Here is a 17,954-nt window from a genome sequence, read left to right as displayed (position 1 = left end):
ATGCATAAACTTTATTTGTATATATGTGTATGTATTTGTTTTCTGCATGGCCTACATCAAAGGCAATGAGCTAAATCTTCTAAGAAACAATACTCTTAAGGATACAACACGATGTATAAAGCATTATTACAGAAAATAAAATATTTAACTTGAATATAATAATAAAAAAGTGAGACAAATCCAAACTGAAGGACATTCTGCAAAAAAACTGGCCTGGAATCTTCAAAAATGTCAATTTTATGAAAAGTGGGGGGAATAAAGTGTTAGCGAACTGTTTGGATTAAAGGAAAACAGAAACCTAACAACTAAACACGACGCCAAGACCCTTAATTGGATCCTAGATGGAATTAACAAATGATAAGGGAAGGACATTATTGGGACAATGAGGAAATGTGAGTATGGATGAACTTTAGATAATAGCATTATATTGATATTAATTTTCCTGAGTGTGATAAATGTACCATAGTTATGAAAGTCAGTTCTACGCCTATGAATTTCAGAAGGCACACAATGAAGTATTTAGGGGTAAAGTTATAGTGTCTGTAAATAATTCTCAAACAGTTCACATAGAGATATGGTTAGTAAAGAGGAAAAAGACAGAGAGAAGAGAGAAAGAGGAAGAGACAGAGAGAAACAGCAAATGTGGTAAAATGTTTAAAATATGTGTGTTGATTGTAAAATTCTTGCAATTTTTCTAGGTTTAGATTTTTCAAAATAAAAAGTTAGGGGGAGAAATAGTCTTTTTGAGGAAGTTAATGGAAGATGTGCATTCCTCCATCCCCAAACAAGGGAGTAAATTGAGGAAGAATAAGACATGAAACCGAGCAAACAAAAGATGTATATAGGAGAGAACAAAAGAGAACCTCTAGAAGCTACTGCTAGACAATAGCTGTGAGGTAGGTTTAGAGAGCAGCCAATCCAGACAGGCAGAGGAGGGCAGAAGTTACAGAAGGGATGTTCCCAAGAGGAAAATAAAATTCTTGCACATTTTATGTTAATCTTTCTAAGAAAAGATTAACATCTCAGGTAAAGGTTTCTGGATGAATTAGCAATAGGAACATTCAAACCTAAGCAGAGAAAATGCATTAGACAATTATTAACATCAAAAACAAAACAAAAAGTTGCACAAAAAAGGAAAATGGAATCACAATGCACTATGTTGCTACAGTGTAAATAACAGCTATAGAATATAAACGATATAAATAGTCTGTAATTATCTAACCAATAAATTTGGATACATAACTAGGATGGAGAAAGAGGAAATGTGAGGGATATCCAGAAACAGTAATTATTCCTTTTTCATCGTTAGAAGTATCAATATAAGAAATGTCCAAGCCTGTAGAAAATGTTTATGAGTTTATTTGAGCCCCAACTGACAATTGCTGGAAGCAAGATCTAAAATGCTCCAGAGAATAACAGTTTTGCAATTTCTTTTAAGCATTCAACATTAAGGGGGTCACTCCAAAGAGTCTAAAGATGTGATTTTGGGTGGGGAAGGTTGGGTCCAGAGTGATCAGCTCAATCTCTGGAATAGCTGGAGATTGAGATCAGCTACCCAGGCAGTTAACCAGGCCCACATGATGGAGCTCCATAAAATCTCTGGACACAATGGCTCATATGAGCTTTCTTGGTTGGCAATATGTTATGTGTATTGTCACATATTAATGCCAGGAAAGTAATGCTGTCCACAACTCCATGGGAGAGGACAACTGGAGGTTTTAGATTTCAAAATTCCCTGGCTTCCTTCTTCCATTTTTAAAGATCCTTTTGATTACATTGGGTTTATTCAGGATAATCTCCCTATTTTAAGGTCAGTTTATTAATGATCTTAATAGTACCTACAAGTTTAATTCCCCTTCGCCATATAATATAACGTATATTCAAGTTCTGAGGATTAAAATATGGACATCCTTGTGGGGCTATCAACATACCTACCATAGGCAAAAATACTTTCAGTCTTTCCCCATGTGTGTGCAAACATGTACCTATACAGATAAACAGTGGTTGACATTTTCATTTCTCTCTTACTCCCTTTCTTTCTTCTTCCCTCCTTCTCTTCCACCCTATTTCCCTTCTCCTTTCCCTTCCTTCCTAACAAAATTGAAATTTTGGGGTGCATAGTTAAAAGAGAGAGTCACCAAGGCCACCCTAATTTCTGACACCAATTCCAAGTTTGGGAGTCCTCAAGACAACCCTTAGGTTTGATAATTTTCTAGAAGGACTCATGTTATACTCATGGTTATTGTTTATTATAGCTAAAAGATACAGATTAAAACTAGCCAAGGGGAAAAGGTGCATAGGACAGAGTCCAGGAAAGCACCAAATGTAGAGTTTCCAGTTGTCCTCTCTCCAAGGAGTTGTGGACAGCATTACTTTCCTGGCATCAAGATGTGACAATACACATAAAACATTGCCAACCAGGGACACTATCATGAGCCATTATGTCCAGAGGTTTTATGGGGCTCCATCGTGTGGGCCTGGTTAACTGCCCGGGTAGCTGATCTCAATCTCCAGCTACTCCAGAGACTGAGCTGATCACTCTGGACCCAATTTTCCCCACCCGAAATCTTATCCCTCAAATAAGGATTTTCTCTCTCTTTTTAATTTATATCATAGTCCTTCTACACAATTGGAACTCTGCTGATAGGTCCAGCTATATTATAGAGTGAGAGAGTTTTAAAAATTGCATAAGTTAGCAAGAGCTACCAATTATAGATTGCTTACTCTATGCCTGCAAACTGTTATTCTCTGAGGCATGTATTTCGGTCTGTTGACTCAAATAAATTTTATAAAAATTCTTTACAGGTTTCTATGTTCTTGCATGGACTATGTATAAGTACTCCTACAAATAAGTAAGAATATAAGAAATTACCTGATTAATAATGAGCAAAAGACGCTTCACAAAACATATTTGAATAGCTTATAAGATATACTTTAAAAAAAATAGTAACTAGGGAAATGCATACCCATTAGAATACCTAAAGTAAAAAGATTGACAACTGCTGACAAGGATGTAGAATAATTGGAACTCTCAAACATTAGTAGTATTAGAATGTAAAAATGGTAACACTATTTTGAAAAACTGTTTGGCAATTTCTTATAAAGTTAAACACATACTTACCATATAACTCAAAAATTCTGCTACTAGATTGCTTGAGATTGTTCATAACAACTTTATTCAAAATAGTTAAAAACTGAATATAAATATCCACTATAAACAAAAGTCCACAGATATCTTTTTAAAAAAAATTTAAAGAGAGTTTATTCAGGTAATGATTTTTCCCTCAGAGTGAACTAAGACTACATTTCAAAATGGAGGAGTTATGGCAGGGTTTATAAAGGTAAAAGTTACAAGGCACAGTTGATCAAAGAGTTGCTAGAGAAAGAAAGATCATAAACTTACATCATTTGTGTTCGGCTTGGTGGGAGCAACTAGATTTTCAATGGTTGGCTGATTTAGTGAGGGAGCAAATGGAGTCGTGAGGTGAGAACGACGGGTAATATATGATTAAATATTTATAAAGTCCTAGTTTAATCTCAGGCCTGTGGAATGAAAAGGCTGTCTTTGATCACACTAGTACAAGGAGTATCATTTAAGAACAATGCAAGGACTACAATTTATCAATAGGACAAAGTTATGCTCTATGAGCAGCTTCAGAGCTCAAGAAACATCCAGATCTGTAGAGAGTTCTGGTAAATTTATTTGAGCCAAACCAGTGACATATGCCGGGGAGCAAGCTCTCAGATGCTCCCCAGAATATAAGTTTTGCAGCTTGTTTTATGCACTTGAAATTAAGGAGAGAGCATCGGAAAGATTACAAGGAGATGAGAAAAAAGCAAGATGAGGACTGGATTACAGGATAGTTAATAAGATTATGTGCTCTCTTGAGGGTTAATACCCGCTTCTGGTATTACTTCTGGTATTTCAAAGGTGTGTTAACCTAGATGCACAAGAACAATGGGCAGGGCTTACTAAAAAAGTTATAGACCTGGGGCTTGACTACCCACCATGACCTGCCCAGTTAGAAATTTATGATCAGATCACCCTTTGAGGTTACTCTCCATAGAACCTCTTTTTTCATTCACAGTATAAAAACAAAAACAAGAACAAAAAACTGGCCCATAAGTTATGAAATTAAAGTTCTTATAAGTTTTCACCACCAACTGGTGGATCAATAAATAATCTGTATTAGAGTCATATAGTAGAGTGATACACATGAGTGTGTTGTGGCCTGTATAGAATAGACCAAACCAAGTATGCTCTCAAAGGCTGTTTATTAGCCGGCGGCTGTCCTGTACAAAGGAGCAGCCCCAAAATGCCAAGATACAAGGTTTTTAAGCCCTAAATCCCATTCTTCATTCTATCTTAAACACAAAGGTCTATTTCTCTCTTATTTACTACCTGTCAACCCACTGGTCAGGTGTGCAAGCGGGGAGTACAGAAGCAGAAAGCTTGTTGTTAGAATGTTATGTTCCCATGGGTGATTGCCTATGTTCCCATGGGCAATAGCCAGTATTCTCATGGGCGATGACCAAACAGTAATTTTCAGCTTATATACAATTGATTGTTTTTCATGCCACGCAAGCAAGCAGGGTTACACAGGCTAAAATTGGCAGTTAGTGTATGAGCTCATTGTTACAAGTTTCATGATTAACAGAATGCGGTTAGGGGTTCCAGAAACTAGGCCTAAGGTATAGACTTCCTTTGTCCAGTTTCAGGTTTTAATTATCCTTTAACTTTTTTACATTTCAGCAGGCTGTCACAAGTGGATCTCAAACTATAATGTTTAATGGAAGAAGCTAGACACATACTGTGTGATTCTAATTAAATAAACTCCAAGAACTTGCAAACTAATTAATGGTTACATAAATTAAAACAATGTTTGCTGCTGGGAGGGCAGTTGACTGCAAAGAGATAACGGAACTTTCCGGGGTGATAGAAGTGTTCCATATCTTCATGGAGGTGGTAGTTGAACAGGTGCAAATGTGCTGGCTGGAAAATTACTGCTTGGCTATCGCCCATAGGAACATAGGCTATCATCCATGGGAACATAACATTCTAACAATAAGCTTTCTGCTTCTGTACCCCCGCTTGCACAACCGACCTGTGGGTTGACAGGTAGTGAATAGGAGAAAAATAGACCTTTGTGTTTAAGACAGAATGAGGAATGGGATTTAGGGCTTAAAAACCCTGTACCTCTACATTTCGGGGCTGCTTAATTTGGGGTCTGCGTACCCCTGGCAGACCCAGCTGGCTGAATAAAGAGCATGTTTCCTATAACTCACTGATTTCTGGTGGTCCATGTGTCTTCCGGGAGCTGGCGGCTACAACACAAACATTTGTCAAAATTCATTGAAATGTACATTTAAAATTTATGCATTTCGTTGTATATATAAATTACACATCAATTTTCAAAACGAATATGGAGAAACACATTAAGAAGGTCTTGAAATGGATGGTTAATTTTCATTCAATGACTGGAGCATCAGCAAGCATGATATGAAAATTAATTTATATTTTGTTATGGCTAAAATGTTCTTTCCTGGCTATTTTATCTTTTTAATTACACAAGCCCTGGCTAATATTAAGATTAGCTGACATTTGCTGAGAATACACTAATATGGAAACAGAGTTGAAGCATGAAAATCTGCCTGATAGATGAAAATTGTTTTAGAAAAGTATCTGATTAAAGATAATCCACAAGATAATTTGTTTAGCACACACAAAAAAAACAATAGATTGTTAGGGAACTTGGATTTTAATAATTCTAGCTCTGTCATCCTTTTAGCTTGGGCATTCTACAAAATTGATTACCACAACAGTTCATTCTACAAAATTGATTATCACAACAGTTCATGACTAGCACTGAGTGAACAGTGGATAAATGTTCTATAAATGAACTACTCTACCAGTTACGCACAAAGATGTTTTAGAGGATAATGGAGACCCTTAAATCAACTTGATGGACAAGTTTCCCCACTTGAAGGAATAAAGTGGTTCTGGGCACACCAGCCAGTGATTCTGCTCTGATCACACCAGTGGATCAGCCTTCCTCTTTGCCACCCTTTTCTACCCCTACCCCAACCAAATAGTATAGGTATTCAGAAACTGATAAATGTTATTTTTAGATTATTATAACTAAAAAATGGTAAGTATCATTATTCTAATTAAAAGTCAGTAATGATGCTTTCGTTCTTTTTTTCAAACCGTCATTGACAACCTGCTATGTGTCTGGCATTGTGCAAGGCACTGAGGTTACCGTAGTTGAGAAGACATGGTCCCTGTGGTCAGGAAAAGCATGGTTTCAACTCCTGGCTCCAGTTTGCTGACGGAGCTACAGAAGGACCGATGTTCAGCAGCTCACAGACATCAGGTTGACACAGGCAGCCGCAGAAACATTGCCCGCAGGCAGCAGGCTCCATTATGCAAAAGCTTTAGCCAGAGGAGGAAGCAACTCCCCCTCCAGCCGGGAGGTGGCGGCCTTGCAGCCGACAACACCTCAAGGTGACAGGCCCGAGTCTCCACTTGGGGGCGATCTCCGGCTCGCGGGCCGCCCTTCTGCACAGGCGGAACCACTAGCTGGGTCCCTGGTTTCCGGGGGTTTTGTAACTGGAGAGCACTGGGAGCTTCCTTTCGCTTCCGTGCGGGCGTCGGTGGTTTTTTTGCTGGGCCCCAGAGGGACCCTCTCAGTTGAACGCTTGAGGAGGAAAACAGTATCTTGCGGGCGTCTCTGCCCTTCTATTCTTGGAGCTCGGGTCTGACCACGAGCTGTGCGCGGGGCGCCCAAGGAAGACGGGGGCGATGGTACAGATGGAGACGCAACTGCAGAGCATTTTCGAGGAGGTGGTGGTGAGTGGAAGGGCCAGGGATCCAGAGCGACGGCTGGGCGAGGGGAAGACTCTGGGCAGCAGAATATGGAACCCCCCTCGGACACCCCTACTCCCCTTTGTTGTGACACCGCGTTTTTGTGCAGAGGTTTAGCAAGTCTCAAACTGCTGTCAAATTCCACAACATCTATTGTGACAGGCCAGACAGCTATTGTTAGTTTCCGTATGTAGGTGATTGAGATGACTCGCCCTGTGTTACATTGTAATATTTGCCCTGGGAACCCCTCTTTTTTTTTTTTTTTTTAATTCACATAGTTTTCTTTTGTTTTTTACAGAAAACGGAAATTATAGAAGAAGCTTTCCCTGGGTGAGTATATGCATGGGAGATTTTTGCGTTTTTACGTTGAGTGTATCTTTGTAAGATTTTAGTTAAATTTGTCTTGGAGGTTTATAAGATCCACTCTTCTGGTTACGTTGAATTAATTACCTTTTTAAAACTAGTAGCAAATAATGTGATTTTTATTTGTAGAATGTTTATGGACACCCCTGAAGATGAAAAAACAAAACTAATTAGCTGTTTGGGGGCCTTCAGACAGTTTTGGGGTGGTCTTTCTCAGGTGAGTAATGCATTTTTGATATATTCAGCTGATGATTTTTGACCGTCCCCTTTTTTTTTTTACATTTACTTTGATGTTGCTATTGAGGTCTTTCGAGAAAGGGAGAGATAAAATTGTCTTCATCTTTTGTCTATTCCCGTTTCGTTAGTTTCAATTCATATTCCAGTGGAGACCTTGTATTGGAAAGTCCAGTTGATGCACAGTGTGAGATGATTTTTAAATTCTCCCCATGTTGGATTATATAAAACCATTTTTATCCTATTCTGATTTAGTTGGTACACTTGGAAACAGCTGTTTTAGAGATTATAAAGAAATTTATGGATGATTAAAAATTTCATTTTCTCAACAAAGGAACTAACACTATTGATTTAGAGATACTATAATAAAGGTACTATAGTAAAAATACAAAATGCCACAATAAGGATAACGATTTTGTAATAAGAATATAAAATAATAAAAATGAGGAAAGGAGCAGTAAAACTTAGTAACAAAGAACAGTCATTAGAAAATGTATCCCTGAAAAAGACAAAATTTTGATCCTTAAAGAGTTTATGTGCCAGTAGTACATTCTCTTCTCATGGTTCATTATAAGTAGGAAAATGTTTGCGTTTGAGTGGATGATGGTAAGACTTGCTACTCACATATGGATCACATAGTGGCAATACATTCTTTTTTTTTCCTAAGTGTTTTAATTATGTTTTAATAGGTAATATATTCATATGGTTCAAAATGTGAAAGGTATAAAAAGGTAGACCCAATTAATAGTCTGCCTTTCATCTCTCTCAGCTCATTATCTGTTCTTTTTCCTTTTTGCACCCAAGATTCTCAGTTTATATTTCCTTCAAGAAAGTATTTTATGCATATAAAATTATTTTTATAGAATGGTCATACATTATGTACACTGTTCATTAGCACCTTGCTTTTTTTCTCTTTAATATAAATTCTACAGCAATCCCCTAAAAGTTAAAATTTCTGCCTGCCTTCCTTGCTTGTAGCATAATATTTATTTTACAGCTGTACTTTCCTTAATTAAACCAGTCTCCTACTGACTGACATTTAGATTGTTTCGTATCATTTCCATTTTAAACAATGCAAAACGAATAATATTATACATAGAACACAGGATGAATTCCTGGAAGTAGTATTGCTGGGTCAGAGCATATGTCTATTTGTAATTTTTATGGAAATTGCCTAATAGCTTTCTATAAGGGTCACCAGTTTATTCTCCCATTAGCAATGTATGACAGTACATATTCCTTATAGCCTCACAATAGAATGTTAATGGACTTTTTAATTTTGCCAATCTAAAACATGAGAAATTTATCTCGGTATAGTTTTATTTTGCATTTCCTGAGTGATGTTGAACATCTTTCCAAAATATTTAAAATTTTTAGTAATTTATTAAACATTTCATGAGTTAAGGTATGGCCCTTATCTTCAAAAAGATTTTAATGCGGGAGCCAGGAAGAAAACATATTTCTAAATCAACATTATATGTTCAACAATAGAAGTATGTATGAGGGACAGTGGTAGTGCAGAGGAATGGGACACAGGCTCTTTTGAGGATATCCTAGCAGACAGGCTTTGATATGGGCACTACATTTCAGTATCAGGTTTAAAGTTACAGAAATCTAGAAATTTGCTATGTCATTGGATTCATAATTGATTGGGCTCTTAGGGATTAGATTCATACTAAATTCCCATGAGACTGATGTACGAACATATGATGGATTTTTTTCCCCGTGGTGACAGGAATATTTATATCTACTTTCAAGGTTATTGTTCAGAGTGCCTTAAAAAAAATCTGTATTAGAGTTTTCTATTGACCATTAATATGATAATAAAATCTTATTCTTTTTGGCGGTCCCATGTAATAAAAGTGGTGGGAGTTTAATCTATATAATTGTAAGATTTTAAATTTAATATAACTAAAATACTAAATCCGAATTTTTTTCTTTTTTAATTGTCTCCATCTACGAATGTTTATAGTGGTATAATCTTGGTATACTCCCAAGTGTAGCATTAACAATTTAATTACGAGATATAACTTTAGACTTAATATATAATCATTTTCTGATTTTTCTAGGAATCTCATGAACAATGCATCCAGTGGATTGTTAAATTCATTCATGGCCAGCATAGTCCTAAAAGAATTTCTTTTCTTTATGACTGTTTAGCAATGGCAGTCGAGACTGGGCTTCTTCCACCCAGGTATGTTTAATGGTGGGCGTGAACAACCTGAAGAATTTTCTTTTTTATTACTGTTTGGTAATTGGTTGAGGTTGTTGTAAAAGGATAAGAAAATGAAGAAGGAAGTTAGGCTCAACAAGCAATTCTTCCTAATTCTTTAGGTTTTGGTTTCTAGGATACAGTATTATTAGAATTCTATATTTAAAGGCTCAAAAACAGGCAGGCTTTGCCTTGCAGGGGCTAAAATCACTCTGATGAGCTTGTTCCACTTAACTTTTGCTACATAAAGAATTACCTCAAAACTTTATTACTTAAAACAGTAATAATCATTTTATTTACATTCATGGTTATGGTGGTTGAGTGGGCTTAGCAGGCAGTTTTTTCTGAGAGTCTGGTGATTATAGTCAGATGGTGGCTAGGACTGGAGTCATGACAAAGGCTTTGCCTTCAATATGTCTGGTGATTGGTGCCTGGCTATCATCTGGGACCTCAGTTGGGGCTATTGGCTGGAACCTGCATGTGCCCTCTCCATGTGACATGACTTTCTCGTAGCCTGGTGGCATCCAAGAGCAAACATTCAGAAGAAGGCTAGGCAGAAGCTGTATCACTTTGCCTTGGAAGTCACACAGTGTTCCTTTTGCCATAGTCTTAGGCCTGTCCAGATTCAAGGAAAGAGAATGTAGACCCTCTTTCCACCTCTTCATGGGAGGAATATCGATGTCACATTTCAGAAGAGCATGAGGATCAAAAATCTTGTTGCAGCCATCTTGGGAAAATACAATCTCCAACAAGTTGATAGATGGTAAACATTTAACCATCTGTCTTTTGATTTCTGTCTAGAAAAACTATAACATAATCAATATTATTTAGTTCTTTGTGTTTATTCTTTCATACAAGCATAATATGTAAAATATTATACATAAATTTTTTAAAAGTTTGCTTGGGTAATAATGTACCTTTATGAAAAAATACTCACTAAAACAAATGTAATATCTAGAGTACACAGACCTTGGCTATTAGAAAACTTACAAAATTCTGTCTTATAACCGGAATGGGTATTCCTTTCTTCTAGGATGGTTTGTGAATCCCTGATAAATTCTGACACTCTCGAGTGGGAAAGAACACAACTTTGGGCCTTAACATTTAAACTGGTTCGGAAAATAATTGGGGGAGTGGATTACAAGGTATTTTTTTTTCCTAATCATAAAAAGTAATCACTTTCAGGCATGATTGACTTTTCAGTTGTATGTATCTTAATTTCAGATGAGAGAAATGAAGTGGAAGCATTTACAAAATCTATTTTTTGTTGTATTTCCTAAAGAGATTTAAAGTTACTCAATGTTTCCCACAGCTTCTCTACTCTCCCCCCAACATTCTTGAAAATGCAGTTGGCTAATATATTTTTATATGAATAGGGAAGTCACCAAGCAGACCTTGGATTTTTTCTTATGATGTTGGGGCCCCTTTTAAGCGAAAAAGCACGTTCAGAAGGGATATAGGCATGAAATCATGAAGGGAGCAAGTGCTGCTTCACCTCTACCTTGACCTTCCTTGGGCACGTGTCACTCCTTAACTAGTGTCTTCAGCATACTGCTCTTGACCAAAATCAACAGAATGTACTCTCTAATTGTGTCTCAATGCAGCTCAGTATTTCCACAGCTGCAAAAGCCATTCTGCTTCATTCAAGCCACTTTTGTTACTCTCCTTTTTGAAAGAATTGCCAGTACCTAATCTTGTGCTTTATGTCTGTATTTTCTCTAATCTAAAATAACTTAGTTGATAATTATTTGAATCATGACAATACAAAATTAATTCTAAGAAGCTTTTTCTGATTATTTTCTCTTAATTTATACTTAAGTTTCCTTAGCAGGTTAATATGTAGTTTTTACCCTCTTAATTGTATGGAGCTTTACAATATTTCTAATTTCTTTCATGTATATGTTTTGTCCTACTTTTTTACAAGATTAATCACATAGTTTATACTCAGTAAATGAATCTTGAATGAAATTTCTTCTCTGTATATCAGATTCTGTTCCAAAATAATGCAACTTTCAATAGATATGAGAAGATGAATGATTAAAAGAAGAGCCTTGTTGGATAAATTTGATAGATTAAGGATTATGGTTGAGAATGGAGAACAAAGTTAGAATATGACAAAGGGAGTGAGCAGAAAGAGTTATCTGCCAGAAAGTTTAATATTATTGCTCATGTTTTCAGAGTATTTTCAAGTTCTATTCAAATATATTTCTGTCTATAAGCTTTTTTGACCCTCATAAGAATAGAAACTCTTCTAATGTTATGAAGGTCAAAAGTACTTAGCAGAGTGTAGAGAGTTAAATTTTTATTTATAAGTGACTCTGTTCATTAATATTGAAAACTTTCTTTAGAATTCTGTTTTGGAACATGCTTCTTGGGTTAATGTTAGAGACATGAATATTAACTCTGATTCAGAAAAATTGAAGGTGTGTGACCTTGAGGGTAACATTTTTTCATGGGTGTATGAAACATTAGACGTTTAATTAGCACAGGGGGCATTACTTAGTTTTAACCTATGATTTTTTTCCTTATATCAGGGCGTTCGAGATCTCTTAAAAGTGATTTTGGAGAAAATCTTGACAATTCCCAATACAGTGAGCTCAGCTGTTGTACAGCAGCTTCTAGCAGCAAGAGAGGTAGTTCATACATGTCTACAATTCGTTGATCATAAAAAAGTGTAGTTTTATATAATTCTATGCTTTTAAAACTTATGGTAATTTGTGGAATGTCACATTTGTTTACTTATACAAAAATCACTTTTAGTTTTAAAGATGGATATTTCACAAGGAAATTCCAAATTTTAATTTTTCTTTTTAATTACTAAAACAACAACATAAATATTAAAGTATTTTAAACCATTGCAAGATAGTCTATGGACTACTTAAAAGACCTTTGTGCTTGTAACTAATGTTGCAAGAATTGTTACATTGGCTTATTGCTCTCCTATTGGAGTCTATCAATATTTAAGGTATTTTCAATGTTATTTAATAACCATCAGTAATTCATTCTAGTATTTATTAATCTTTATTTTTAGAGATTCTTCACATAGAAATGAATTCCTTTATACTAAGGTATAAGCCCAGTCAATTCATGATGTAATTCTATGATTTAGTATCTTTATTGTTGTTGCTACTTTTAAAGAGCTTATCAATGGGACTAGTCAAGAATAACAACATTGCCCTTTTATTTTTTTTTAGGTTATAGCATATATTTTGGAAAGAAATGCCTGTTTATTACCAGCCTATTTTGCAGTCACAGAGATTAGGAAACTATATCCTGAGGGAAAACTTCCACACTGGGTAAATTTGATATTTTCCAAAATTTTCAATATTTCTACTAATCTTATCTTTTATGTGCTTATTTTTAAAAAGGGTCACTTTTATCCTTAGATAATATATATATATATGTATATGTATGTGTGTATATACGTATATATACGTATATATATGTATACTTATCCTTAGATAATATATATATATATATTTATCCTTATGATGTATTTCTTTCATTTCTCTGCTGTCCTGTTGAGACAGTTTATATACCATGTGATAAAATATATGTAGCTTCACCAAATAGCTAAGGACATGGTGTTATGACTTGGCTTATTTCAGGGACAGATGAAATAGTAAGTAATTGCTTGGAAGGAAGCAAAAGAGAGCTTAACCTTTGAGTAATTTTAATGTGCAAGGCATTTTACTAAATATATATCATCTTATTTTATGTAAATAATATATTCAGAGTAATCTTGATTTTACTTGTTTGTTTTGGTTTTAGTTACTTGGAAACCTGGTATCAGACTTTGTGGATACCTTCAGGCCTACAGCAAGGATAAACTCCATCTGTGGTAGGATTATAATTGAAAGTACACTAAATAATATGTGATTTCTAAATGATCTGACTATAAATAAAGTTGACGGATCGTTTCTTATACATGTCTTCGTGGCTTATCATTTTAGTAACTCTCTAGGAGCTTAATAATAGCTTTTTACTTGTTTTTAGGTACTTCGTGTGCTGAATGTAGGGAGGTAAAAGCAACTGCCTGGACTGGGTCTAAGCTTCAGAAAGAACCATTCTAGGAAACGTATTTCCTGATTATTAGAGGAAACTTTGAATAGAGCTAGTAAAGCATCATGGAATCCCTAAGCAACTGGAAATCTCAACAGACCTTTCCCCCTGCAGTTACAATACCTGAGACTGTCAGGCTCACTCAGCCCATTCCAAGTCACACCTTTGCTCTCTGATTTATTTTGTTTTCCATTTTTTTAAGTTTTGTTAGATTCTCAGAATTTTATTTTAAAAATAAGCACATGATTTGGCAATTTTTTCAGTGCCCATATATACTTCTAAATTATTTCTAGAACTCATGGCGACTTCAGAACTGTCTGGGAATTTAGACCATTATTTAGTCAGTAACCAAAGTTTGAGTACTTCCTATGAGTCTGGTGCTATTCTAGACACTAAAATGCAAAAATAAATTAAACAGACACTAGATATAATTCTCAGGCTTCTGGCTTTTGTCACTGAGTGAAAATTGATATCATTTGATGAATTATAGAAGTGTTACAGGTTTGACAAGGATGATGATGAGTTAATTTAAGAAATGTTGAGCTCGATGTACCCCTGTAACATCCAAATGGTAGTATTTATCAGGCAGTTGGATATATTAGCTGATAGTCACAGGTTACATCTAAGGCCTCTAGGAACATCATGCTTAAAGTTAACCATGTTGACCCTAGACTAGAGAGGTCTGCAAACTTTTACTAAAAATGGCGATATAATAAATATTTTAGTTTTTGTGAGCTATACAGCCTGTTGTAGCTACTCTACTCTGCCACTGCAGTGTAAAAGCAGCAGTGATCCAATAAAACTATAAAAATAGGTGGCAAACTAATTTGGCCCATGTATTATAGTTTACTGACCTCTGTCTTAGATACTTGGAAAATGTAACATTCTTGGAAGTAGAGAAGGCCTGTACAAATTGGTCTCCAGCTATCTGGGATAAAAATAACCTAAGAAAATTCTCAAACTTCTCTCTGATTAAAACATTTTTTAAACCAGAGCCTGGTTCAGCATAAATATTCATTAAGTATTTATAGAGTGAATGAGGGACCAGGCATTGTTGTGTTCATAGTTACTTAAAAAATATTTTTTGTAATACATACAGGCCGTTGCAGCCTTCTGCCAGTTGTAAATAATTCAGGTGCCATTTGTAATTCATGGAAACTGGATCCTGCAACTCTTCGTTTTCCTTTGAAAGGCCTTTTGCCATATGATAAGGTATGTTGCTAAGCAGGATGGAACTTTGGGTCTAACAGTCCTCATCCTGGATTATATGATGTATGATGCTAAATTGTCTCATCACAGACTGTAGAAGTAAATATTTAATGAAAGATAGTATATGGTTTAACATGTAATTCCAGTATCCAGGTATACTCTGAGATTTGTGATATTGCAGGTGTTTATGCTCCAGTGGTTCATCTCTGGAAAAACACTTGGAGTTAGAAAACTGACTTTTTAAATTGATTCCTTGTTTTCATTCTTCTTTTACAAAGGGAGGACCAAAAGTGAATTTACATTATCCTTAAAATTTGAAGAGTGAGCTTCCTATTTGTTAGATTTGAAAAAAAGTTTGAGGTGGGGAACAGGACAAAATTGGAGTAGAAAATTCTCAAAGGGAAAAAATCCACAAATATCAATAAAATGAAACATGAGATATAAAGCTATAATGAAATTTGATAGATCATTATATTATCTCGGGCATGGAGTGTTGACAGAACAGGGTATTGGGAGGCCTAGATAAATGTTTCATGTCAAAATGATATACAGAGCGATTAGGAAACTCGCTCAGAAGAGGGAATGGTAAAATAGTGAAAGTAAGGTGACAGTATGGGCTCATGGCATACTAGTCAGCAGAACTTTGGAATGTGAAAAAGTGGTAAACGAAATGGAATTTACAGTCATCATGATAGCAATAATAATGAAAACAAATCAATTTATTATGCACTTACTATGTGCCAGGCACTGTTCTAAAAACTTTACTTTGTAAAACCCTTATTTTTAATTGTCATCTCCATTATACAGATGATGAAACTAAGACACAGAGTAGGTAGTAGCTTGACTAAATTCACACATTTGGGAAGTGGTGGAGTCAGACTTTGAGCTCAGACAATGTGATTCCAGAATCTGTACTCTGTGCTGTGAAATCACTAGTCCTCTTCAGATTCAAAAGTCATGTTTGTTTACATTTGCATGAGAGTGGTTGGAAACTGCCTCCCTTCCTTTTTGATTAGATTTCTGAGCAGAAAATTCTTGCCTTACAGTGATGCATAAGACTTGCATGTGCCTAGCTGAAGTCATTTCTAAGTCTTTCTTCTGTATGACTTTGGACAAGTCCCTTTGCCTCAGTTATCACTTATCAAGTGAGGGGTGGGAACAGATTAATTGCAAGCACTAAAATCCTATGATTTTTCTTCCACTAGATACTGCCTACTGTGTGAAGGTAACAAGCGCCTTTAGAGGATTTTTTGATCCCAATTTAAATTATTTGAATTAACATTTACTTTGATCTTGAAGCAATATTTTTTTTTTTATTTTCTTTAAAGGATCTGTTTGAACCACAGACTGCTTTGTTGAGATATGTATTGGAGCAGCCTTATTCCAGGGATATGGTCTGCAATATGCTAGGTTTAAATAAGCAGGTACTGTACTATGCTGGAAACCTAGTAAATTCTGCATAGAATCTGCACTATTCTCTTTTCTCTTTTCTTTGCTGTAGCTAATTAAGCAAAACAGTTAAAAACTATTTGGTGATTTTTTTAATATATGGTTTATTAAATAAGTATTATTCCTATCATATATTGCTTTAAGAATGTTTAAAATAGAAAGGATATATTTTAAAAGTTGGTTTATTTTGCATTGCTTTTTTTTCTATAAGGCCAGTTTCAAGTATACCTTTTGCCAGAGAAACCTACACATGACTTAACCATAATTTTTGACTTTTTTTGTTGTTTGGGTGTCCTTTTTTTATAACCCTTGGTATCTCCAGCGTGGCCTCATTGCTTTTTCTTTTTTTTTTCTTTTTTCTTTTCTTTTTTTTTCTTTTTTTATATGTTTGATTTTGGTGGTTTAACATGTGGGAGGGTTTGTGCTGACTCTGGGTTCCTTGAGGCTGGCCTCATAGTCACTGTTTTGTCTTTTCTTTTTTTCTTCCTTTATTTTTGTTCTGTCCTGTCTTGTCCTGCCCATCCTCCAATGCTCTAGACCTTGAACATTGCTCAGGTATGTTCACAACCTTACTGTTGTATTGTGACTAACGATACGCTGGCCGCTTTGTAGCCACTGATTCCATTTAGAGAATACATGTATGGTCGGGGCTTGAAATTGGCAGGACCATGCTGAGACCAAGGCCACTAAAACAAATTTCTTCTTGGGATATGAGAGTTGTTTTTGGTGGATTGTTTTTGGTTTTGGTTTTTGGTGTTTGTTTTTTGGGTTTTTTTTCCCTATATTCTTTTTTTTTTTTTTTTTTTTAAAGAGACAACACCTGGCACACAATAAAGCCTGTCACTTTTTGATGGGTTGTTTTTCCTTCCCACTCCATTTTACTGTTTTTCATACTTTAGGACCAAAGCTAGCTTGGTGGAATTTTTAGAGATGGAAAGATTTATGGTGGCCTTTATCTTTCCAGACTTTTAAAACATAAATAAATAACACCAATAAAAATACTTATGTTTCTTTGCCTTAAAAAAAGAAAAAATTAAAAACAAAACAGAAGAGAAAAAGCACTTTAATAGAGATATGTTACTTTTAAAAGTTGGAGTGGTCAACCTTATACAGGGAAGGTTTTTTTGGAAACATGGGGATTGACTAAGAAATGTCACACTCTTAGGTGACCCCACACCTGCTTGACAAACACCCTTCTTTGTCAGTCTTTGCCAGAAGTGTTCTCCTTCCAGAGTGAGCTCCTCTCAGTTGAAGCTCACCTATGGCAGAAGAAAAGCACTATGGCCAAACTTTATAAACCAAACTCTTATACAGTCCCAAGTCTGTTCCAGGACTTTTCACCTTTGAGATTTTAAGCAAAATAGTGGTTCCAATTATTTTTGTTAAAAATTTTTGAGCCCAGCATATTAAAATAGACCAGCTTTTTGATTTTAAAAAGATGTTCTTGTCTAGGTTATATAAAATAGCGTTACTGTTTGCAATACTATAGTGAAGGTTGTGCCAGTGCTTCCATTTATAAAGCCCTATTTTTAAGGACATATAGCTTGGCCATAAAACTTG

At 35.5% G+C, this 17,954-nt stretch overlaps 2 protein-coding genes across 5 annotated transcripts in view; one reads left to right on the top strand and one right to left on the bottom strand.

The window, feature by feature from the left end:
- The window catches only part of ENPP3 (ectonucleotide pyrophosphatase/phosphodiesterase 3), a 75,271-nt gene extending 68,848 nt beyond the window's left edge, over positions 1-6,423 (bottom strand). The window contains exons 1-2 of the mRNA XM_025042377.1: positions 6,332-6,423; positions 6,261-6,282 (exon numbers count right to left, since the gene is read on the bottom strand). Of these exons, the coding sequence (XP_024898145.1) occupies positions 6,261-6,282; positions 6,332-6,423 (114 nt within the window). The remainder of the gene's footprint in view (positions 1-6,260; positions 6,283-6,331) is intronic.
- Positions 6,424-6,608: 185 nt separating this feature from the next.
- MED23 (mediator complex subunit 23) overlaps positions 6,609-17,954 on the top strand; it is a 37,841-nt gene continuing 26,495 nt past the window's right edge. The window contains exons 1-11 of one of the 4 annotated variants that reach the window (XM_025042394.1): positions 6,609-6,850; positions 7,164-7,195; positions 7,358-7,445; positions 9,532-9,656; positions 10,708-10,819; positions 12,209-12,307; positions 12,869-12,970; positions 13,446-13,515; positions 14,836-14,948; positions 16,274-16,369; positions 16,932-16,949. In XM_025042394.1, coding sequence (XP_024898162.1) covers positions 6,803-6,850; positions 7,164-7,195; positions 7,358-7,445; positions 9,532-9,656; positions 10,708-10,819; positions 12,209-12,307; positions 12,869-12,970; positions 13,446-13,515; positions 14,836-14,948; positions 16,274-16,369; positions 16,932-16,949 — 903 coding nt within the window. In that variant the 5' untranslated portion in view covers positions 6,609-6,802. The remainder of the gene's footprint in view (positions 6,851-7,163; positions 7,196-7,357; positions 7,446-9,531; positions 9,657-10,707; positions 10,820-12,208; positions 12,308-12,868; positions 12,971-13,445; positions 13,516-14,835; positions 14,949-16,273; positions 16,370-16,931; positions 16,950-17,954) is intronic. The other 3 variants (XM_025042396.1, XM_006926175.3, XM_025042395.1) reach the window with 3 other exon arrangements.

Source organism: Pteropus alecto, unplaced genomic scaffold, assembly GCF_000325575.1.
Source record: "Pteropus alecto unplaced genomic scaffold, ASM32557v1 scaffold79, whole genome shotgun sequence".
Taxonomy (NCBI): Eukaryota; Metazoa; Chordata; class Mammalia; order Chiroptera; family Pteropodidae; genus Pteropus; species Pteropus alecto.
Note: the sequence above shows the minus strand (reverse complement) of the source record. Positions and strands in the feature narration are given on the sequence as shown.